The 22,732-nt window shown below is 54.0% G+C and overlaps 1 protein-coding gene across 4 annotated transcripts in view; it reads right to left on the reverse strand.

Moving 5' to 3' along the window:
• Nucleotides 1-17,066: 17,066 nt before the first annotated feature.
• ST3GAL1 (ST3 beta-galactoside alpha-2,3-sialyltransferase 1) overlaps nt 17,067-22,732 on the reverse strand; it is an 80,279-nt gene continuing 74,613 nt past the window's right edge. For all 4 annotated transcript variants that reach the window (XM_077167741.1, XM_077167737.1, XM_077167738.1 and 1 more), the window contains one exon: nt 17,067-21,506. In XM_077167741.1, the coding sequence (XP_077023856.1) occupies nt 21,333-21,506 (174 nt within the window). In that variant the 3' untranslated portion in view covers nt 17,067-21,332. The remainder of the gene's footprint in view (nt 21,507-22,732) is intronic.

A 22,732-nucleotide genomic window follows, 5' to 3' on the forward strand; every position in this document is an offset into this window, starting at 1 on the left:
CACTTGGCCTTCTCTACCATAGTAGCCCTCCCTCCGTGAATCAGGGAACCAATGTGGGGATTCTGCCAGTTCCTGAGTATGTTGATTCTAACTATGCATTTTGGAACTGGAGAAATAACAAAAGAATGGTTCTGAGGATGCGATGTACCCATTGTGAGACGGACCTGACCTAAAACTCCATTGATCATCTGACCTCCATAAGCCCCTACTTTGGCCATTGGACCCGAGAGACATTTTGAGTCTCCTGGAATTAATGTTGCTTCTGAGCCAGTGTCTAGTAATTTCCCAAATATGTGATCATTTCCTTTTCCCTAATGCACAGTTAGCATGGTAAAAGGCTGTAGGTCTCCTTGGCAAAGGCTGGGAAGAAAGTTAACAGTGTAAATTGTTGGCAGTATAACAGGGTCTTTCCCCAAGGGTACCTGGCCTTCTCCTCATTCAAGGAGCTCTGGGTCTATGAATTTTCTTTCTCAAGTCTGGGAACAGATTAAGGGGCTGTGATTCTCTCTTTTTGTAATTCAAGTTAGACTTTTATTCACTTGACACTTGACTTCACTTTTATGCACATATTGCTTATACAAGAATTTAGTAGACTGATCACCTATTTTACTTTTAGATACCCCATGATCAACTAGCCAACATAATAGGTTTCTGCAAGTCAGATTATTTTGACTGCTGCTTTGAGTCTTCTGTCCTTTATGTAACCATGACCACCTGTCTATGGTGATTAACTCTTGCCACCTGGCTTCTGCCAACTCAGGTTCTGATCATCCCCATTGTGTTTAAGGATTCCAGCTCAGTGGCAGCAGATTCCACCTCAGTGGCAGCAGATTCCACAGTAATATCTGATCTATAGAGAAGGGTGACTACAGAGCTCTTCATGGACAATGAAGCTTGTCTCACAAATTCATTCCTCAGTGTCCTGGTGAAAAGTGTGTCCTCTGGACATTCCTGAGGTGTAAGAGTAGGTCTCCCATGATAAATCCACTCTAACATTCCAATCTTTCTTCCTCGGGATCCCCTCATCTACATTATACCAGCGAATTTCTGGCATTTCAACCTCAGGTAATGTTGGCCAACTTGTGATCCATGTTTCAGCCAACCACCCAAATAAACTATTAATGCCCTTTCTAACCTCTTGAGTTTCAACCCTGAATGCAGAATCTCTGCTTAGTGGGCTCATATTTATAAATTCAGCCCAATCTAAATTTATATTCCTTCCATATTTCACACCTTTAATATCCATTCCTATACATATCCTCCCAATTTTTCTCTATAGAGATTGGAAAATCATGCAGTTCTTTTGGAGTATAGCATACCTTTTCATGGGTCACACTTTGTACCTCACCTTTCAGGGCCTGTTAGAACTTTAGTCTAGTTATAGGTCTTGAAGAAAAGAGGGGTGGTGGGAGTGGGTCATGAAAAGAATTAGAAGTGTCTTTCAAGCCAATTACTTCAGGGCATTCCATTGCAGTTTCATCTGGTGAAACAGGATTAGTTGCTCCAGATGGAGGAATGAGGACTGTTTCTCCAGGGGAGGTGGTTGCAGGTTTAGCAGGTACTGAAGGGTTAACCTCTTTAGTGGAGTTTGGATGGCAGACTCCTCTGGGCAGACTGGGGGCTGGGGAGCTGTTTCCTTAAGGCAGCCTGGAGATTGGGATGCTCTTTCCTCAGAGCAGGTTGGAGATCGAGTGGCTGTTTCCTCAGTGGAGACCATTACAGATTTATCTAGCAAAAATCAGCAGAATCCAGGGCTTCAATGTCCCCTCTGCCATTATTATCAAACCATATGTCCCCATTCCAAATTTCAGGATCCCATTTTTTTCCAATCAAAGTATTTACTTTAACAGCAGTCACCCTGTAAGGTTGGAAATTTAGTTTATGTTGTAGATCTTCTACTCACACAATGAGACTCTGGGTCCAGTTTTCAGAGCTCTAAAGTCTGCAACCATAGGAAATAAGACTTTATTTCAGGGCACACCTATTAACTTTTACATCTTTCATTTGGCATTTAAGTTGCAAATTTGAAGACTTTCACTCCTCCATTTCTTTCATAGCTCTATCCAGCATATCTAAGAACAACCAGCCAACATTATTATACCTCTTACGTCCACAAAACTCCACTAAGGTGTTAAAAACACTGTCACTCAGAGCCTTGGCTTATGCAAGAGTATGATAAAGAGAATCAAATGGTAATATTTTGCATCTCTGTTTTTCCAACTCACGTCATGGACTGTCAATTCCATCTTAATTATTGAAAAAAGTCATTAGTGCCTGAATCTAATCAGACTAGGAAACCAATAGCTATAGTCCATTTTTTAAGATTCTGTTTCTCAAGAACCACTCCTGTTACTAAGTTGTATTAGTCAGGGTTCTCTAAGGAAACAGAACCAAGAGGAGATATTGTAAATATGAGTGTTTATAAAAGTGTCTCACACAACTGTGGGGAAGCATGAGTCTGAATTTCATAGGGCAGGCTGCAGGCTGGCACGAACGATGAAGGTCTTTGATGAATTCCCCAGGAGAGGCTGGCCAGCTGAAGAAGAGATGAAAACGTTCTCTCTTCTGACTGCTGAAATCATCACCTCCCTTAAAAACCTTCAACTAACTGGATTAAATCCAACTGCTTGGATTCTCTCATTGGGGAAGACCTTCTCCTTAGTTGATCAGAGATGTAAATGGACATAGATGCAATCATGATTTAATGCATGATGATTTAATAAAGCAGCTTTCTGGTTTATTAACCAGCCATGACCTGTCCTTGCAGTAACAGTTAGGCCAGTGCTTGCTTGACCAGACTAACTGGGCACCATCAACTGGCCAAGCTGACACTTGAAAATAACCATTATATATGATAATTCTCTGTTTAACTTTTCAAGGAAATTCTAGATTGTTTTCAACAGTAACTGTACCCCCCAACAATGACCGAGGATTTCTGCTTCTCTGCATCCTCACCAACACTTATTTTCAGTTTTTTTAAAAATAATTTCCTCCTAGTGGGTGTTAACCAGTATCTCATTGTGGTTATTATTTTTTGCAGTTCCCTAATAGCTAATGATATTGAGCATCTTTTCATGTGCTTGTTGGCCATTTGTATATGCGCTTGGAGAAATGCCTAGTCAAATTGTTTACCCATTTTTAATGGGTTGTTTGTCTTTGGGTGTTTAATTGTCAGGCTCTCGTTTCCATAAGCAGAACAGTCCAGTGGTTTCTTTTGCTGCCTTGGTCCTTGCCCTCAGGGTCTCACATCCTTCCTCAAGTGACCTGCGCATTTATTTTCCTGAACAAGTTTCCTCTGTGAGTGGTGTCCTGATGCCAGAACTTAAGATAGCAAATTGTTTTGCACCTGCCAAAGTTTTCAGTACTTGGCATATACAGATGCTCAATTAATGTTGTTTATATTTCATGTTTCTTTTCTTTGAACCTCTGTGGAGGTGCAAGATGAGTAAAAGACTGGGATAAGGGAGTAATTTCAGGACCCAGAACCATGTCATTGGCTCCTGTTGGACCCAGAGTCTATAGCATTCAGGATCCAGCCAGAAAAGAGCACCCCATAGTCCCCCTGGAAGTTTCATAGTAGAGACTTAATACAGGGAATTGGGCTCAGTGGTGCAGGAAGAGTTGAGAAGCCTCACATGTAGGGCTGCCAGATAAAATACAAGATGCCCAGTTAAGTTTCAATAACTGGCAAGCGATGATTTTCTTCCATACATGTTCCATGTAATATTTGTGGATAGTTATAATAAAAAATTACTTGTTGTTTATCTGAAGTGCAAATTTAACTGGGCATCCTGAATTTTTACTTGGCACTTCTGTGTACCCTGCTCGCGGGGTCTGGGCGGCAACCCAGGGGTTAGGAACAGCAGGACACCCCCCTTCCTTGGGCTGAGGACAAAGGAGGAGGGGATTTCCATGGAATGGGAACCGTGGTAGGGGTTGGGACCAGCCAGCAGTCAGTCAGAGATGCTACCTGGTGCAGAGAGAAGGGGATAAGAAACACCTTGGCTTCTTCCATCCACCTGCCTCTAATCTCCAGTGCCTCCTACCAGCTGAATCACCAGGTACAACTTGGTAAAGGAGCCTGGGAAATGCAGTTTGTAGGAGTCAGCCAGGCAGAGAGGGGAAAGGGCATAGAACCCCCTGTAAATTTCATTTTTTATAAAAACTATGATATTAGGAAATGTCTTAAATGAGAAAACTCATAAAGAAACAGAAAGAAGATTACAGGTTTCCAAGGGCTAGGGGAGGGGAGGAATGGAAAGTTATTGATTCATGGGTACAGAGTTTCTGTTTGGGGGTTGATGAAAAAGATCTGGCACTGGGGAGACCCTGATACTGTCTCAAGCATTATGGACTCCCATGCCAAGTCCTTGATCTTGAGGCTTGCTCTTGTGAAGTTTATTTCTGTGGTGGAGAACTAAATCCTACCTACAGTTATGTCTTAGAGCTACTTCCAGAAAACCTCTTTCAATGCTCTGATGTGGCCTCTCTCTTCCTAAGCCCAACTCTGCAAGGAAAATCACTGCCCTCCCCCTTATGTGGAACATGACATCCAGAGGTGAAGGTGTTTCTGGCGGTGTGGGAGATGACTCCCAGGGATGAATCTGGCCCGGACAATGTAGAATCAACAATGCCTTCCTGACCATAAGGGAGATAAGAAATATAACAAAATAAAGTATGGTAGCTAAGAGAGTTCAAATCGAGTTGAGAGACTATTCTGGAGGCCACTTTTACGTGATCTTCAGCTAGATATTACTAATTACCATTGTTTGCCAACCCCCAACCGAAACCTCTCCTGTCAACCCCCAAAACACCTAAGGCTTTATCTGAGATTCTACAAAAGTTTCACACACTAAGATTACTTTCCAGAAACCTACGACTTCCAGATGTTCCTAAGCCAGATAAGTCTTAAAACCCAGAGAGGCCAGCCTCTTCAAGAATATCAATTAGTTCCATGCCCCTACCCCACATTATTGACACCCCTTTCAAACATGAAAAAGTTAGAACAGGCATAGCCCAAATACCCCTAAAGATTGGGAGAAGAATCAAAGGAGGAGGTGTTATAACAGAGAAGACAGGATTTGACAAATAAGTATGACTGCTGAACTATTATACTGATATCTCTTTCAGTCTCCAGTGTCTTGGAATAGCTAGAAGGGAAATCCTAAAATTGTGGAATGGTAACCCATATCAAACTTTGAAATCTATTCTATAACTACTTGTTTCAATATACTTGGAAACATATTGCTACATATATATATATATATATATATATATATGTTATATTTTACAACTAAAAAATGTTTAAAAAATGTTCTGGTAATGGATGGTGTGCTGGTTTGAATCTGTTGGGTATGCCAGAAAAGCCAGGTTCTTTAATCCTTATTCGCTATTGCTGTGTGAGGGTGTTTTGATTGTTTCCATAGAAATGTGACCCATTCAGTTGTGGATGGTAACTTTTGATTAGGTGGTTTCTATGGATATGTGTCTCCACTCATTCAAGGTGGGGTTGCTTACTGGGGGCCTCTGAGAGGGGACCATTTTGGGAAAACAGCTCAGAGCAACCAGAACCAACAGAGCCAACAGAACGGACAGAGCCCCAGGGTAGCCATTGAAGAGAAGCTAGCAGACCTTGCCATGTGTCTTTCCAGCTGAGAGAGAAACCCTGAGCATCATCAGCCTTCCTGAACCATGGTACTTTTCCCTGGATGCCTTCGATTGGATGTTTTTATAGACTTGCTTTAATTTGGGCATTTTCACAGCCTTAGAACTGTAAACTTGCAGCTTAATAAATTCCCATTTTTAAAGGCAGTTCTGTTTCTGGTATATCACATTCTGGCAGCTGACAAACTAGAACAGACGGTAATGGCTTCCCAGCAACTGGAATGTGATTAATGCTACTTAATGTACACTGAAAAGTCATCAAAGTGGCAAATTTTGTTATATAAATATTTTTATATATATTTATATAACATAAATATATATATACCGCAATATATATTTTTTAAATTAGACTTCTATAACCTTTCCTTAAGCCCTCGCGATGCCCGTGCAATTGTGATGAGCAATTTATATGTATTATTGCATTCGATCTGTAACCAAACTAAGAAGTACTATTATTTTCTATTTGACAAAGGGAGAAGCATAGAGAGTTCATGAAATGTGCCCCAGATCCTGCCGAGGAAGTATGTGCCAGGGTTAGGGCTGGGTGGTGCCAGCCCTCACATCCTTACCAGCTTTGTGACCTCAACAGGAGGCGCCTCACACGTCAGAGGAAAGGGCAGGAGTTAGAGAATCTTGGGCACTATCAGGTCATCATAGAACTTTGGGTCTGAAGGAGTGCCGTCCTGAGCCATCCCCACATGCTTGGGCTGACACTGCACCTGAAATCCCTTCTCCATCCCACTCCCTGCACTTATTAAACCCAGTCGTTCTTCCTTCCGACATCCCAGACTCACATGTCAGCGGCCAAGTGTGGTAGGAAACAGCAGAGTAAATAAGCATCTGGTTCAAATACCACCTCTGTCGCTTACTAGCTCTGTGACTTTGGGCATGATACAAAAGCTCTCTGTGCCTGTCATCCTCGAGAAGATGATGAAGATGAAGAAGAGGAAGATGATGATGAAGAACCCGCGCTGCATGCAGGCCCACCACGCCCCGCCGTGCCAACTGCCCCCGCTCACGGCCTCTCTAGAGTTGTGGCAGAGCACGGTAACCGTCTGGGGGGCCTGCAACGTATTCAGAGCCTGACACGGTGTCGGCTGTTATAATAATTACTGCAGACTCAACTAAGTGCCGGGCAACGTGCTAAGCAGCGAGGACACAAGGCGGAAGGTCCCTATGTGCCCGGCGATGGGAAGGTGAGAGGCGGCAGGGAACCAGGTCACTGCAGCTCCATGCGACCCAGCCAATGCGGGCACTGCCATTGGCCTGGGGGGCACAGAGGACAGAAGGGATGGGTTGTTCTTGCAGTGTGAACTGGCCAGTACATTAGGCCTGAAAGGAGTTGGTCTTGGAGAGAACCCAGGGAAGAGCACGAGAGGTGGAGGACAGTGAGGAGAGAGGCATGGACGAGAGTGGGCACACGAGTGGGGGGATCACTGAGATGGGGACAGCGAGGACATTGTGGGGGGAGAGTTCGAAGTAAAGGGGGACGTGGGACACAAAAGGCTGGAGAGGTTGGCAGGAAGCCAATGTTGTGTGTCTCACTAGGAACGCTGACTCATCTTTAGTGGCAGGAAAGGATTTCGAGTTGTGGGGTGGCTTGGGTAGAGTTGATTTCAGAGTGTCCAGCACCCCCTCTTTGGCCCTCAGCACCCCTGCCCCTCCCTGGATTATCACCTGCTACTTCTCCAACCCCCTGCACTGCAACACTCCTGACCTTTCCAACCCAGCTTGCCCCCTCAAAACGGATCTGACCTCTGTCCTGCCCGCTCCTTGCCTGCTAGGGGTCACGGAGAGCATGGGAAGTGATTTAGCAAAGCCATCTGGGGTCCTGCTGGAGTCAGTTTTGCTTTTGAAAGGAGCCCTTCAAAGCCAGATGAGTGGCATGGCTAGATTGTGGGCCCTTGGATAAGTCACTTCATCCCTTTAACTGAGGAGCTGGTGGCCTCTGCTCCTTGGCTGTCTGCGAGGTTTGTAAGAAGTCAATGTGATCCTGGACTTCAAAGGATGAGGGCAAAGTCAGAATGCGGAATATTCCTTGGGGACTCTCGAATCCCAGGAAAAGGATTTCCTGTTCTAGATCAGTGCGGGGGACGCCACTAGCCTGAGCCGTGGGCATTGGGGGTCTCCCCTCCTCCCCACATCAGCCACGTAGAGAATCCGAGCACGTAAGCCCCCTGGGCCATGCTCCCCAAGCCCTGATTTTAGAGGTCAGAGGAGTGACAGCTGGCGGGTGACATTCCCAACAGTTGTGAAGGGTGCAGGGAAAGCTCTCTGTTCTTCTCACTTCTCCTCCACACTTCACCTCCAGCTGCGACTCTTCCATCCACCGCCCGCCTATCCATGCAGCATTTAAAAAAGTCATTAGATAAATTGGGTGCATGGAAATACTAGTGGCAATGTGAGGGAGGGTGAGGGGTATGGTAGGTATGAGCTTTTTCTTTTTTCTTTTCCTGGAGTGATGGAAATGTGAAAAAAAAGTGATCATGGTGATGAATACACAACTGTGATGATATTGGGAGCCACTGACTGTACACCATGTATGGAATGTTCGTATGTTAAGAATGTTTGTATGTTGTTTTATCAGTAAAAATATTTTTTAAAAAAGTAATTTGAGGGGTGCAAGGGTAGTTCAGTGGTAGAATTCTCTGCCATGCAGGAGACCCGGGTTTGATTCCCAGTCCATGCATTTCCCCCCCCAAAAACCCAAATAAACAAGCAAACCAAACAAACAAAAATTAAACAGATGGTGCTGCAATAACAGAAAAGTCACATGGAAAAATCATGAAATGCAGCCCTGCCCTACAGCATACAAAAAAAAAAAGTAATTAGAAATTCCCTTTTCCATTAACCGAGCCGGCTGGGGAGTCACTGGGACGCACAGGTGACGCCCACACTTCTGAGGACGAGCTCCCCATCAAAAGGGTTGGACAGAAGGATAGACACAGGTCTGACCCAGTGAGCAGGCTTCTCTGAGGGTGGCGGGCTATGCTGGGGTGCTCCGGAAGCCTCACCAGCAATGGGACGGGAGTGCCAGGAAGGACGAGGTGACCAGTCCTCCTTCCAAGGCTGGAGAGGCTGGTGGGCCTTTCCTGTGGGTCTGAAGGCCGCTCGCTCCTATCTCGCGAGCTTGTGCCAGGGCAGGGGGCCACTTGCCCAGCAGGGGAGTGGCTGGAGTGGGGGGAGGCTGACCAGGGGGACCCTCAGTGCTTTGCCTGCGTGGGTCGTGCCGACAGGACCTGCCCTGCGCGCAGCCGCGTCTTCTCCCTTGTTCCGGACTCTGGCGGGCACACGGAGCCGCGTCTGTGTACCAGGAAGCCTGAGTTCCAGGACGTGCAGTGCAGCCGCAGCTTTATTTTTAGAACAATTCTACAGGCTCTCACTTCCTCGGAAACTCGAACGCAAGGCCTGCAGGCCCTGGAAGGCCTCTGCCTCTCTCCCCCCCTGGTCCTGGTGGTGCCCTCCGAAGGCCGTTCACCCCCTGCAGTGTGTCACTGCAGGGGGCAGCCCCACCCCTGGGCCCAGGGCCACCGAGACTAGGCCCGGGGACCTGCCACAGGGACCAGGAAAGGGGACACTTGGCCCTTAGAGTCTCTCCCACGGCACAGTTAGGGGGTCGAGGGCTAGCCTTTCTCCAACTGCTGCCCGCTGAAACTTTGAGCAAGTCTTTTAAGGGCCCCGGGCCCTGGTTTCCACATCTATGAAATGGGCTTAGCACACACTCTGCCCACTTCCTAGGGTTCATTGTATCCAATCAGAAAACATGTGAGAAACGATTTACTTCCAATACTGGTTAGAAATTATTCAAGAGAAAAACTGTTACTTATCAGTAGCTTTAGCATTGACTCATTATGTCTTTGTTTTCTTCATACTAACTACGTTCTAGAAACTGCTTTGTGTGTTTTCCTCCTTATTCTCAAAGGTTCATGAGTTTCACTTTCCAGCCAAGGAAATGGAGGTGCCGAAAGGCGTTTGCATGTTCTCCTGCTGCCCGGGACTCTCTTCTCTGACCTCCTCGTTTGGCCAACCCCTGCCCACCTTCTCCCCACCTCAAAGCCGCCCCAGCCTTGGCTTCTAGACATCTAGAGCAGGGGGTGGCACCCTGCTCCGGGCTCCCGAGGGCCCCACCCCGTCCCCGCCAGGGGCCCGGCAGGCTGCCCTGCTCCCCCAGCCCTCCCTTACGTCCCCGGAACGGGGCCTCACTTCACCTCAGCACCCCACTGCTGGCTCACAGGACACCCCACTGCTGGCTCACAGAACACCCCGTGAGCCACGGCTCCAGAATAAAGTTCCTACGCCATCAAAAGTAGGGCATTTTGATTTGGAAAATAATGGTTACAAAACAAGCCAATAAAATAAAAATGCAAAAATAGCTTCCTCTCTGTGATCGCCCTTCAGTTAAAATATGCCCACATATACGAGGAAGGGAAAGCGGGGACAAGCTGCGGGGTTCTCTCCTTCCTCTCCCTTCCTCCTTCCTTCCCTTCCTTTGTCCCCCGCCCCCCCCCCGCATCGCCTCACGGAGAAAGTGAACGTTCCTCGGCAGGCCTTGCGGAGAGCTCAGGCTCCCTCGGGGTGGAGGTGCAGCTCTCCATGCTTGCAGTGGAGCTGGTCACCCACAAAGCCGTCCTGAGATGGACACTGAGCCCACACGCTGCAGAAAGGACAAGAAAGGACAAGACCAAACCAGGACTTCGCCGCGAGAACCTGCCAGAACCCACCCTCGAACCCAGGCCCTTCCATCATGAGTCCGTTCAGCTCAGATCCGTTCAGTCCACGTCCTCATGTGGAGCACGCTCCGGCCAGTCGGGGGCTGCGGGGGCTGCACTGTGGGGCTGCGGGGCCTGCGGGGGCTGCCGGAGCTGCGGGTCTGCGGGGGCTGCGGGGGCTGTGGGGCCTGCGGGGGCTGCAGGTCTGCGGGGGCTGCGGGGGCTGCGAGTCTGCGGGGGCTGCCGGGGCTGCGGGGGCTGCACTGTGGGGCTGCGGGGGCTGCGGGGCTGCGGGGGCTGCGGGGGCTGCGGGGCTGCGGGGGCTGCGGGGCTGCGGGTCTGCGGGGTCTGCGGGGGCTGCGGGGCCTGCGGGGGCTGCCGGAGCTGCGGGTCTGCGGGGGCTGCGGGGACAGTCCCAATCTGGGCAGGCCGCCCTGACCTAACTCTAATCCGGATCAGAGCTTCGCGAGCCGGACACCCCATCTGGGCTCCACCATCCTGAATTCCATCCCAGTTTCTCTCAGACTCACAGGGTGGTCTGGGGTCAGGTCTTAAACCCGACCCAAGTTTTTTGGATGCTCGGTGCTGGGTGATGTGCAAATGAGCGCCGGGATGCAAAGGACTTTGTAAAATGTGCTGCTGCTGCAATATTCACCGAACTTCCCTAACATTTTTCCTTAGTGATGGTACCTAAGGTTTCCTTCCCTGCCGTGGTCTGCCTCCTTCAGTGGCTCCCCATTTCCATTGGGATAGAGCCCACTTTCCCTAAAACAACCTGACAGACCTGGCTCCTGCATTCCACTCACCCCAATCTCTTCCCACCACCCCACCCCCACCCCCGATGTCCAGGCCACCTGACACTATCCCTGTCTTACCCCTGGGACTTTGCATTGGCTCTTCCTTCTGCCTGCACACTACCCTCCACCCCTTCCTTCCTTGGCTGACCATCCTTATCCTCCCTATCTCAGCTGAGTTGCCTCTGCCTCCAAGAAGTCCTCCTTGACCTCCCTAGACAGGCTCAGGCCAGGTGGTCCTTGGAACTCTGCACTTCTCCAGCACAGGCCTTGTCCCACTGCCTTCTGATAGCTGTCTTGATGTCTCCACTAGGAGAATGTGAGGGTTACATCAGAGCAGAGTGCAATGTCCTACCAGCTGCTGACCCAGCTCTCTGAGCTCCATAAACTGGGGCCAATGAATAAATGTGGCCCCCTTGGCTTATTTGGGGCATTTGCATCCTCAGGCAAGGTCCAGCCCAACCGACATAAATTCCAGGAGTTTGCAGCCAAGGCTGCATGTTAATGCCCAGAGAGGCAGCTGGCAGTTGTGGGATCCAACTCCCCTGCCTGCTGGATAGCCCTCCAAGCCCTGCTGTCCAGCTTCCTCATGCTGACAGGCTCTGGTCTTCCCCATGCATTCATGTGAGGCCAGACTGATGGCCTGAAGCTTGCCTCCTCCTCCCCACCGGAGTTCCTCTTTCCACAACAGCCCTTCGGACAACTGAAGGCATGCGCTGAGACCTGGCCAAGCAGGCTTGAAGCTACTGCCCTCCCACCCTCCCTGGAGCCCTGCCAGAGTCTGCCTTGGTCTGTCTGCATCACACTGAGGCCCTGGAACTGAGCTCTCTGCCCAGGTACACGGGACAGCAGGGCAGGGCAAGGGGCCTCTCACTACCTGCTCTTCAACTAGGTAGGCCAAATGCCCTCTCACATTTCCCAGCCTCCTTTGCTGTGTGCCGGGACAATGTGGCTGGTTCTCATCGCTCGACCAAATGGAAGGGATGGGTGTCGGCTGCAAGGGGTGCAGGGCAGAGCCAGTGAGTGTCCCCTTCCCTTTCTCCCTTCACAGGGGCCCTCAAGGCCACTGAACTTGGCAGTGATCCTCAGCCCCAAAATGAAGCAGGGGAATTGCTGAACCCACTCAACTTTGACACAACAAGGAATAGGCCTTTGTTGTGTTTTAAGCTGCTAGAGTTTGGGGGTTTGTTTGTTACTGAGCATTAGCCTCTCCCAACCTGACCAGTTGAGTCAGATCTGGTCTTGAATTGGGCTGTTTGCTTATTAACTGTATGGCCACAGGCCAGTAACTTAGAGTTTCTGAGCTTTGGATCCTTTGTGAAAACCAAAACAACGTCTTCTTCAGGGGTCATTGTGAGAATTAAATGAGAAAATGCTGATTAAATGCCTGGCAGGCAGAAAGGACTCAGAAAATGGCGCCTGCCATCTTGGTTTGAAATGGATTTGTCATTTAATGCCCATTTTCAGATGAGAAACCAAGGTTCGGAGAGGTCAGGATGTCCCACAGGTTTCACAGCTGACGAGTCAGGTGGGCGCCGGCTGGGAGTGGGGAAGCCACGCAGGCTCCTCGGACAGTGGCCCACTGCGAGCCGGACCTCCAGGTAAAGGTGCCACCTGACTGCATGTCCGTGCCATCTGACCTTTTCCACTCCACCCAGACCTGTCCTCTGAGCTGAGGGGCAGAAATAACGTCGCCCTCCTTATCTGGACTTGAGGGCATCGAGGGCCGCATCCCATGAAGCTCGGACCTTGTACCAGGCGGGTGTGTTTTCTCAGGTGGCACCCAGGGCTGCCCCGAGGGGACCTGCCATCGGCGGGGCCACTGCGCCCTCTGGCGGCCATACGGTGCAGTGCCGGGCGGGCGGTCAGAGCCCTGGGCTGCTCACAGGACAGGGCCACCCACCCCAAGGAGCCAGCCCGGGGGGCTCCTGTCCAGAGGTCCTCATTTGGGGGCCAAGCTGACCCCATTGCCGCTGGGGGAACGGGCATGTGCTGTCACTGGCCGGGGCTCACCCAGCCAGCCCCCAGCCTCATGCCTCCTGCAGCCCTGACTCATGGTCAGTTGCCTCCTCCCCCCAAGGCCGGTGTGCACTTCCCGGTCTCCTCCAGGCGGAGCGGGGCCCGTGTGCACTTCCCTGTCTCCTCCAGGCGGAGCGGCGTCCCTTTGTGGGTGTTGTGGAAGCGAACGGGGGGCCGTGGGGACAGCACTCGGCCCATGTGGGCAGCCCCGAAAGGGAAGCAGGCTCATCTTCAGTGACCTTCTCCTCTGCAGGCTGCTCTGCCGTCCTTCTGTCTGCCTGTCGGGCCTCATGGCTCTCCCCTCCCAGCAGGACACCACCTGGGTGGGGCTGTTGTCCCCCCACAACCCCGAACCCGGGCGGCTGCCAGCTGCAGAGGACCCTCCCCCCAGCCACCACCTCCAAGCCCAGCTGGGCGGGCAGCACCAGCCCCCTGACCCCTCCTCAGCTCGCGCCCTCTGACCACCCACACAGAGGCCTTCCAGCCCCACGCCCCTTCCCACCTGCCCCGCCCCCAGCTCCTTCCCTCCCCCGGCTCCAGGGGGAAATGCAGCTCTGGTAATGGGGGCAGGGGTCTCCCTATCCCCTGCCCCTCTGGAAGACCCTGCCCATCCACCACTTCCCTCTCGTGTCCCCAGTCCCACCCTCCTCTGCCGCCTCCTTTGCAGCACTTGAGACTGCTTCGGGCTCGCCCACCAAAAGGTTTCTCCTGTAGCCCCTGCCCCTCCTGCTCTAGCCCTCTCCCTCTCCTTCCCCTGGGCACCCACGGGAGCCTCTGTCTTTGCATTCTGGTTTCCTACAACTCCAGTTCCGGTCCAGCCTAGTTCTCCAATCCCAGCCTGCTCTTGCCACAACCTTGAGTGGCTCCCCAAATCCCGGGGACAGGTAACAGCAAGAGGCCTCCCTTCCCCTTGAGACACTGTCTCCCGTGGCCTCTAAGTCACGCCTGCCCCGTGGACCCGGGAGCTCTCTGGCTGCTCCTTCATAACCTCTTGGCCTGGTCCCTCCCCCATGGCCACCCAAACCGTCCCAGCAGCTCCCCATCCCCCCATGACTTCAGCAACCCCTGGGGCAGAGGCCGGACCTGTGTCCGCGTGGCCCATGCCCTGGGAGGTGGGCCTGGCTGCCCCCTGGACGCTGAGCTGCTGAGAGATGGGTTCGGGCGCCAGGCCGGTGACGCCAGAAAGGCAACTGTTCTCTGTCAAGGTGGGCTGGGAGCCACTGTCCTCGTCCTCAGCCCGTCGGGCCGGCATCTTCGTCCCCAAGGGCCAGCTAGGAAGGTGATCTCTGGGGTGCTACCTGGGCTGGAGAGCGTGCCCCCACCCCTCCGCCTGTGACCTCATTTGCCCCTGACACCAGTCTTCGCAGGCAGGTGTCAGGGTTACCTCCATGTCGTGCGGGAGGGACCGAGGCACACTGAGGCCGGGGGTCGCGCAGCTTGGGTTGGGGGCAGAGCGATTGGAGCCCAGGGGGCAGCCGATCCCAGCTGCATTTCAGGTCCCCAGCAAACACTGGGGGTCGGGGGGCCCGAGCATGTGAGGGTCAGCATCCTGGAGAGGCCTTTGCCCAGGATGACCAGTTCTCTGAGGACCCCATGTCTCCGCTGAAGGCCAAGGGAGCGGCAGCTGCTGGCACAGGCGAGAAGCTCCCGTGGATCCCAGGCCCGGGCTGGGCAGGTCCCTTGGTGGGATTAGAATGGGGGAGCAACAGGGGCAGAAAATATCCACCTGTCCTCACTCCCTCAGGTGGGCACAGACGGGGGGTGTTTGAGCCTGAGCCCCAGAGGAGCTGGTGAGCCAGGAGGTGAGGAAGTGGGTATAGCAGTCCCGGCAGCCGGCCCTGCCCCCGGGCAGAGGGAGCCACACCCCTCCAGGTCCCCTACAGCTGAGGGGTCCCTACAGCCACTTGGTGAGGGACGCACCTCTGAACAGGTGACCCTGTCCTTTGACATTCTGTGATGTGACGACCATTAGTGAATCCTAGTGTCCACACCACCTGCCAAAGGTGCTCTGAGGTCAGCTGAGAGGACCCCAGGACCCGCTGCCACCGTTGTTGGTGGCACCGGCAGGTAGGACGGATACATCTCAGGGGTGCCCACTGGCGCACATCGGGTGACGCGCGGCCCCGCGCCCAGCCCCGCTGTACGCGGTGGTGCAGAGGGAATCGCGTCTGATGCGCCTGGGAGATGGGCACGCGGCCCCCTCCCCTTTTCCCTCTGCCGTCTGAGAATCCTCATAAAGTAACACCCATTAGAAAGCTCTCACTCAGGGCCCCCTTTTTGGTCCCCAGCTCTTTGTGCATTTGGAGCAGCCTGGGGGGTGGGAGGTACTCCAAGGAGGACCCCCAGGGCTTCCTGGCTTTCTCAGGATTGGGAGGGGTGTGGGGGTGGGGTAAGAGGTGGGGGTGGGGTAAGAGGCAGGGTGGGCTTTGCCTCTTGGCGCTGAACCAGGCAGGCATCTGTAGCATTCTGAGGAAACACCTGAGACCCTCTGACCCGCTCTCTTCCGGGGACTCCGGCCTGAGACCAGGTGTGATGGCCAGGTAGGCAGGGTGCCTGTGTCCCAGCCGTTCCGTCCCACCCACGCTCCTGCCCGGCCCCCGTGCTCTGTGCTGTGTCTCCCCTTTGTGGCCAACTGTCCACATGACAGCTCTAACTGCAGGTGGACCAGAAGCACGCATAGCCTGGGGAGGAGCTGAGGCTCGATGGCGCTGGAGGGGTGGGGGGCAAACTCCCAGATGCTGTCGGGGCTCAGGGAGCAGGCGGAGCCAGAGCTATGATGGGAGAAGCAGAGAGGGAGGTTCACAGCTGAAGCAGCAGCTTGGACAAACTGTAGGGGCAAGGAGGACCCCGAGCAATGGGGTCGGGGTCAGAAAGGCGGGAAGGAGAGATGGCGGAAGGGAAGGGAGGAGTGAAGGAGTGAGACAGGTGTGCAGGTGGGGGCTTGCGCATTGTCTCGGGATGTGCTGGCCCCTCCCTCTCCCCTGTGTACTCTGTGTCCTGTCACAGAGCATTAGCACAGACTCTTTTCTAAGCCCTTTGCATGTGCATTTTCATCGACTCCTCAAGACCTTCTATGTGGTGGGTAACTACATCATCCAACTTTATGCATAAGGAGAGTGGGCTCAGAGAGGTTGAGTGACCTACTCAAACTCACACAGCTTTCTTAGGAGGAACCCAGCCAGCCTGGCTCCAGGGCACCCGTGCTAAGCTCTGTACCATGGACCGCTCCTCAGGTGGACCTGGGGGCCGTTGTCCTAGTTGAGCCCAGAGCAGTAGGCAGAAGAGGGCCCAGGAAGCCCGGGGAGAGGGGGTAGGCAGCGGGAGCCTGGGGCGGAGGCTCATGGCTTTGAAGTTCCCTGTGCTTGTTTCCAGGCACCACAGCCCAGGAAGCATTCAGCGCCCTGCGGGCCGTGGTGGAAATTCCAGAATATGGCCGGCAGGTATTTCGCCAGGTGTGAAGTGACACACAAATTGGGGGGTATTCGTGGTATTTACGCTTGCTTTACATTATAGATCCCCAATCCTGGGTGTCTGGATCTACTTTTTAAAATCCCAACTGGGACACTGTGCCAGCTTTGGATCAGATTTGAGCCCCACCCCGGGCGCCCGCCTGCTGGGAGTTGGGGGGGGGGGGCGCAGCCCTGCCGCTGGAGCCAGGGCAGCGGCCGCTTCGTTCAGTGACCGTGAGTGGCACCGTGGGAGGATGGACCTCTCGGGCACCGGGGCCAGTGGGGTAGGGGCAGGTGGGGAGCCTAGGAGGCCCCTGGAGATAGACGCGCGTCTCCCAGGTGTGCCTCTCAGCAGCAGGTGGCACTCAGGGAGGCCCCTGCTGCGGACTGGCCAACCCCTTGCAGAAAAACAACAAGCGAAACCCAGAGGATAAAATAGCTCTTTTTTTTTTTTAATTCACTTTGATTTGGATCATTGGAAATGTTTAACAATAAATAAAACAGAGCAGGGGCTGAGGGCAGACTCTTGCTAACCTCACTCAAAATGCATCCAGCTGCAAAACAAACAGGGAGCCGGGCAGGGGCCGGGGTGGGGTGGGGGGTGGCGGTGGTGCAGAAAGCACGTCCCAAAATGCCACCAACAAAACAAACAAGACCGCAAAGGAGAGAAAGTGCTCAAGAAAACTTTGGCTTTGAGACTGAAGTGCTAAAGCGCCAGGGTGGGAGGCAGGGAATGGCCCCAAGGCCACCCAGTGGGGCGGGGGCTCCTGGTGGGGTCAAGCCCCCACCCCGTTCAGGCCCCCCTGCAGGCGGGCGGCAAACGGCAGCTCCGACCAGGGACAGGCCGGCGAGGGGCTGGGCTTCAGCGCGAGCATGAGACCGTCCGACGGCCGGAGGGGAAACAGGAAGCCGCGCCGAAGCTGGGGACCCAGCGCTCAGTGACCTGCTACGGCTCGGCCTGGGCTCTTTGCCTGCCTCTGCCTTGTCCTCCGACTGCCAGTCTCTTCTTTGCACAGAGGAGACATGTCACAGCCAGGGCTAGGAGAGCTGGAGGTTTCAAGACAAACAAGAGGGTGGCTCAATCTCAAAACCCGCTGGCCTGGCCCACACAGGAGGACTCCTGCGGCCGTACAGCCCGTGTGGCCACGTTTGCTGCAAACCAGATGGCCGCGGCGGACACTTTGATCCTTAAGCTCCCGAGAGGGACGAGGCCAGCTGTGGGCTCCTGAGGGCACCTGGCTGGCATCCAGATGAATGGCGGCCACGGAGACCCGGCTTCCTTGGGGAGAGCTGTTTTGATCCTAACAGTATGAGGGAGAACAAGTCATTTTGTGTTTCCCATTTTTCTTTGTGTCTGGGCTGCCTTAAGAGAACTTCCCAGCGGTAAACCCTCTGTGATTCCCATCCTCCTTTGACCCAGAGGCTGTGTGGCAGGGGCTCCATCAGCGCCTCCGAACCCTCCAGGACATCACTGCCCTCTGCACTGACTTATCCGGCTGCCACGCCTTATGCCCTTGTGCTTCCTCGCCGGCTTCCCCAGCTAAGCCCAGCCCGGCACGGTTTGCTGGACAATGCCTGACAAGGCCGGACTTCCAGAAGACATCAATTTATGAACGCAATCCTCTGCCCCAGGTCCCTCTTGGGGGATCTGCCCTCCATTCTCCCCCATCCAGTGGGTGAAGGCAGAAGACAAAGCAGAGGTTTCCAGGCGGGTGCCGAGGCAGGGGAGGGGTTTCAGCTCTGGGGGGTCAGCCTCCCGCAGGGTGCACCAGGGGGACGCCGGAGGCTGGGGATGTGCCGAGACCCGTCAGGCCCTGCCTTGGCGGCTTCAAGTCCAGCTGCTGATTGGGCAGGCCAGGACCCCCTCCTCCTTGCCCAGGCCCAGGGGTGGTCTCCAAGGGGCTCTGGGCCTGCGGAAGGGACTGAGTGCTGGGCCAGATTCAGGGGCCCAGGTGAGCGTCCTGCCTGTGCCCCAACTGAGTGTGCTGGGCACACAAGGGCGTCCACAGCAGATGGGGCCCTCACGCTCCTGCCACCAGGACTCCGAACTCCCCCTGTAGACAACTGGTGTCTGATCCTCAGCCACCCCACCCAGGGATGGGCCCCTTTGACTTAAGCCATAATGATTAGCCATTACCTGGAAAAGTCTGCTAAGCCAGTGAGACACGAGGCATTTGCTGGGCAGTGGTGGGGACAGCCGTCTCCCGGACGCCATGGGTGGGAAGGCAGAACCCGCAGCTGCCCGAGGGCCGCAGTGGGGGCCTAGGGGAGGCTCGGCGGAACCCTGTCCAAAACCTGGATTTGGTGATATTTTCTGAGATGCAGTTGGGAAGGCCCCTCTCTGGATGCGTTAAGCGCGGGGCCAGTAACTTCCAATACTTGCTGCAAACCAGTCTGAGTCCGGCACAGCTGGTTCACTTCTGCAAGTCACTAGGTTGTTGCATCTGTGCGAGGGGAGTGCTCCTGTCAGTGGGCCGGGAGGTGGCCACAGCTTCAGATACCAGCAGGATGGAGGGGTCTGGCTGGAGCCCTGGCAGCTACCCCAGGCCATGTGGAGCTCAGACAGGGACCCTTCATTCTGGGGGACGTCTTCTCACTGAGTAAATCCGGTCTAAGTAGATTGCTCACGCTGAACCCCTCGTCCCTAAGCAGACTCAGCTTTTTAGAGAAGAGGAGGCATTCGGGACTCAACACTGCTGTCTGCACCGGGGTCCATTTATCTCAAGGCTTGTCCACGGGATACTCCACCACCCAGCCAAGGCTCGCCAAGGGCTCCCCTGCAAGTCCCGCTCTGGCCTTACCAGACCTTCCTGGAGTGGCAACCTCACAGCCACGCAGGAGCCTGCCTCGGGCAAGAGGCTTAACTTTTGGAGTATTTTAAAGCTGGAACTTTTTTTTAGTTTTGCTTTTAAAACACTTTCTGGATCCTGAACCTCTGAGAAGAAAAGCATGGAACTGCTTCCCAGAAAAATCTTACCTGCAGATTCAGAAACACACACGCGCGCACACACACACACCAGCCTGGCATGCAATTTCCGGGGATTCTTGTAAACTGCCTGAAGCTGTCAAGAGGCCCCTGATAATGTGTCCCGAAGTGCTCATGACTCCTCCATCCCTATTTGAAGAGGAAGCTCAGAGGCTTGCCCAGAGTGGAATTTGCCAGAGAGCTTGGGCAAGTCAGTGCCTGTGGGCTCTGAGCCTGCTGGCCCCCACCCCTCCAGGAGACTGTGGCAGCTCCCCAAGCAGCTGCAGCCCTGTAGGAAGATGCTTCATGTGAAAAGTGGTTTCTCTAATTGAACTTCAATAACCAGAGTAGAAAATCACTGGCCTCCTGCCCCTGGACTCTCCAGTCCCCACCCAGCCCAGAGAGGCTCTGCTGCACTCTGGAGATTCTTAGCCTGAGACTGAAACCAAGAAGCCGAGGGAAAGACGGAAGGGAGCGCTGGAGAGGAGGGGGTACAAAGCACCCCACATACCTGCCAACCTGCTGCCACAGGGTTTCTCCCTCCAGGGAGCCCCCAAGCCCTAGCAACCCCCCAAACTCCAAGCCCGAGGATTCATGCAAACCTTCCCTTAAGCTCCTCCAGCCCCTACTGCCTGGTGGGAAAATAGCAAACCTAATTAAAACACCAGGACCAGCCACAGAGCCAGCATGCACAAAATGTCAGCTGAATTAAAAAAAAAAAATCAATAAATAATCAGAAAGGCTGAAAAGGAAGGAAGAGAGCAGTGGGGGGATGAGAAGATGAGGTATGGCATCCCGCCCTGCCGGTCAGCTTTCCCGCGCAGAGGGGGAGCTCGTGGGGACAGCACTGGACGCTGAGGCCCTCCACAGGGTCTTGGAAGGCTGCAGGCACCAAATCCAACAATCCTTACAAGTAAGAGTGGATTTTCCATGGCTGATGCTGTGTGGAAGGGCTCTGAGTGTCATCAGAGATTTGTCCCAACTCAGGCGCTCAGGAAACGAGCAAAGAAGTTTCCAGTCCAGGTCAGGGCTCTGGGCTCCTTGCAGACAAGGCCTGCATTTCTTTCCCCAGTACAAAGGCACGTGAATAGTCAGACTTGGTCTGAGCCATACTTATCATGACAAAGACTGATCCATCAAGGGTCTTCGCAGAGAAGACACCTCCAGGGCTCGGAAACACCTTGCAAAGTTTCTGCGGGAAGGGTAGGTGCGAAGGCCTCTCCTGGCCAGGATTCATGAGTGTGGGGAAGGAAGGGAAGGCAGGCTGATCGCAGCAAGGGAGATGCCGGCTCTGCTTCTGCAGAGAGAGGCATCGGCGAGCCACGTGCACCCGGGCCATGTGGTCTAACCTGGCTCCGAGCTTGAGGTCAACTTCACCCAGAAACAGCCAGCAGGAGAGCCTGGAGTCCTGGAGCTGGGCAGGGGAAGGCCTGTCTGTCCGTCTTCTCTGGCACAGTCCTTCCTTCAGGAAGGTGGGACTTTTCTGTTTGCTGTCACCCCCAGAAGCCAAAATGACACGAGAGTTTTGAGATTGGGCCTTTCCCAGCAGCTCCCCACGTTCCCCAGTCCTGAATCAGCAGCTCGGCGACCTGGGGGTGCAAGTGGCTGGGAGGGGCGCCCAGGCACACCCTGGGGCTGGCCCTGGGGGCTTCTGGAGTGAAAGGCTCTGTCAAGATGCTGAGGCTGGGAGCTGAGAGGAGCCGCCTGCGGGGTGGGCCTTGCCCTCCCAGCGTCATCTCCCCTTAAAGATGCGGATTTTGTTGATGGACGCCAAGGTGGCCGTCACATTGGACTCAAAGTCTCCGTCGTGCACCCCAGTCTTGCGAAAGGCCCCCGCCGATGGGTTGTTCTCCCAGTAGTGGTGCCAGTTTCCTTTGCTGTCTGCCCCAAAACCATACAGGTCCACCTGGGGGGGTGGGGCAAAGCAAAGGTGAGTCCTGGACAGTGAGGCCACAGGCAGAGCCGCTAAGAAAGGGACCCACACAGGCACCCCGGAATCAATGGCCCCCCATAAACACCATTCCCAAGGAACCACAGGAAAACGTCCTTGGGCTCCTGGGTCACCAGGGGTTTGGGGAAGCCAAGACAAAGTTAAGGAAAACTCAAGCCCAAGCTCAGAGGGCATGATGTGAGGCTACTGTGAGCAGGTGGTCCCGAGGGGGCGGGGCTGCAGTGCTGGGGCCAGCACGACCCCCCCTTTTGCAAGGCTAATGGAGCAAGGGAGGGTGCAGAATGATGGGGGGTGGGGGGCAGGGCTTTGGAGCTAAGCCCGTGGCCTCAAACCGCAGTTCTGCCCTCACAGGTGAACCCCGGGTGCCGCAGATCACTTGTCTGAGCCTCACTTTTCTCATCTGGAAAATGGGCCAAGTATAAGGACCAGCGCCAAGTAGTAGGTGCTGATTCTTTTCTCCCCTTTGCTGACGTGCATCTGCACCCGGGCTCTCACTGGCCTTGCACACGTGGGACAAACACCTCCAGACACTGACTCTATCAAGCCCTTGTCTAAGATGCTGGTGAACAAGAAGGAAAACATCAAAGTCGAGGCAGAGCTTTATCAGGTACCCCCTGGGCACTGGGTGTGCAGGAAATGAGGGACACGAGTCCAGCCTGGAGCTCAGACTCTGGAGGGCCGGGGCAGGTGTGGCCGGTACAGCGGGGCACCCCGACATGGTCTCTGCCTTAACCCCCCCTGAGGGTGCAGTCCCACTGCAGACAGGGCCTTGGGAAGATACCGTTTCTAGTCAATGTGGCCCAACTGAAATGGGGGCGGGCCCTCGTCTACACCACTGGGGGCCTTCTCAGTGCATCCCGGAAGCCACAGAGGCCCAGGGCAGAGGGCACGGCTGAGTGAGCAGAGGCAGAGGTACCAGCCAGGGGCTGCGTTGGCAGCACCCTCTAGACTCTGGGGTGAAGCAAGCCTGGCTGACAGCTCCATTTTGGACTTTCAGCCTCAAAGCCATGAGCCAATAACTTCCTGTTGTTGAAGCTGACCATTTGTGGGGTACTTGTAACACTATGGTGAACCAAAACAGCAGGCAGGGACTAACTCTGGGACGCCCCCCAGCACAGGGTAGTGGGGAGTGGTGCCCAGGGAGCTGAGAGGACACTGTTCTGAAGAGGGACATGGAGCCA

The sequence above is a fragment of the Tamandua tetradactyla genome, chromosome 6 (assembly GCF_023851605.1).
Source record: "Tamandua tetradactyla isolate mTamTet1 chromosome 6, mTamTet1.pri, whole genome shotgun sequence".
NCBI classification, from domain to species: Eukaryota; Metazoa; Chordata; class Mammalia; order Pilosa; family Myrmecophagidae; genus Tamandua; species Tamandua tetradactyla.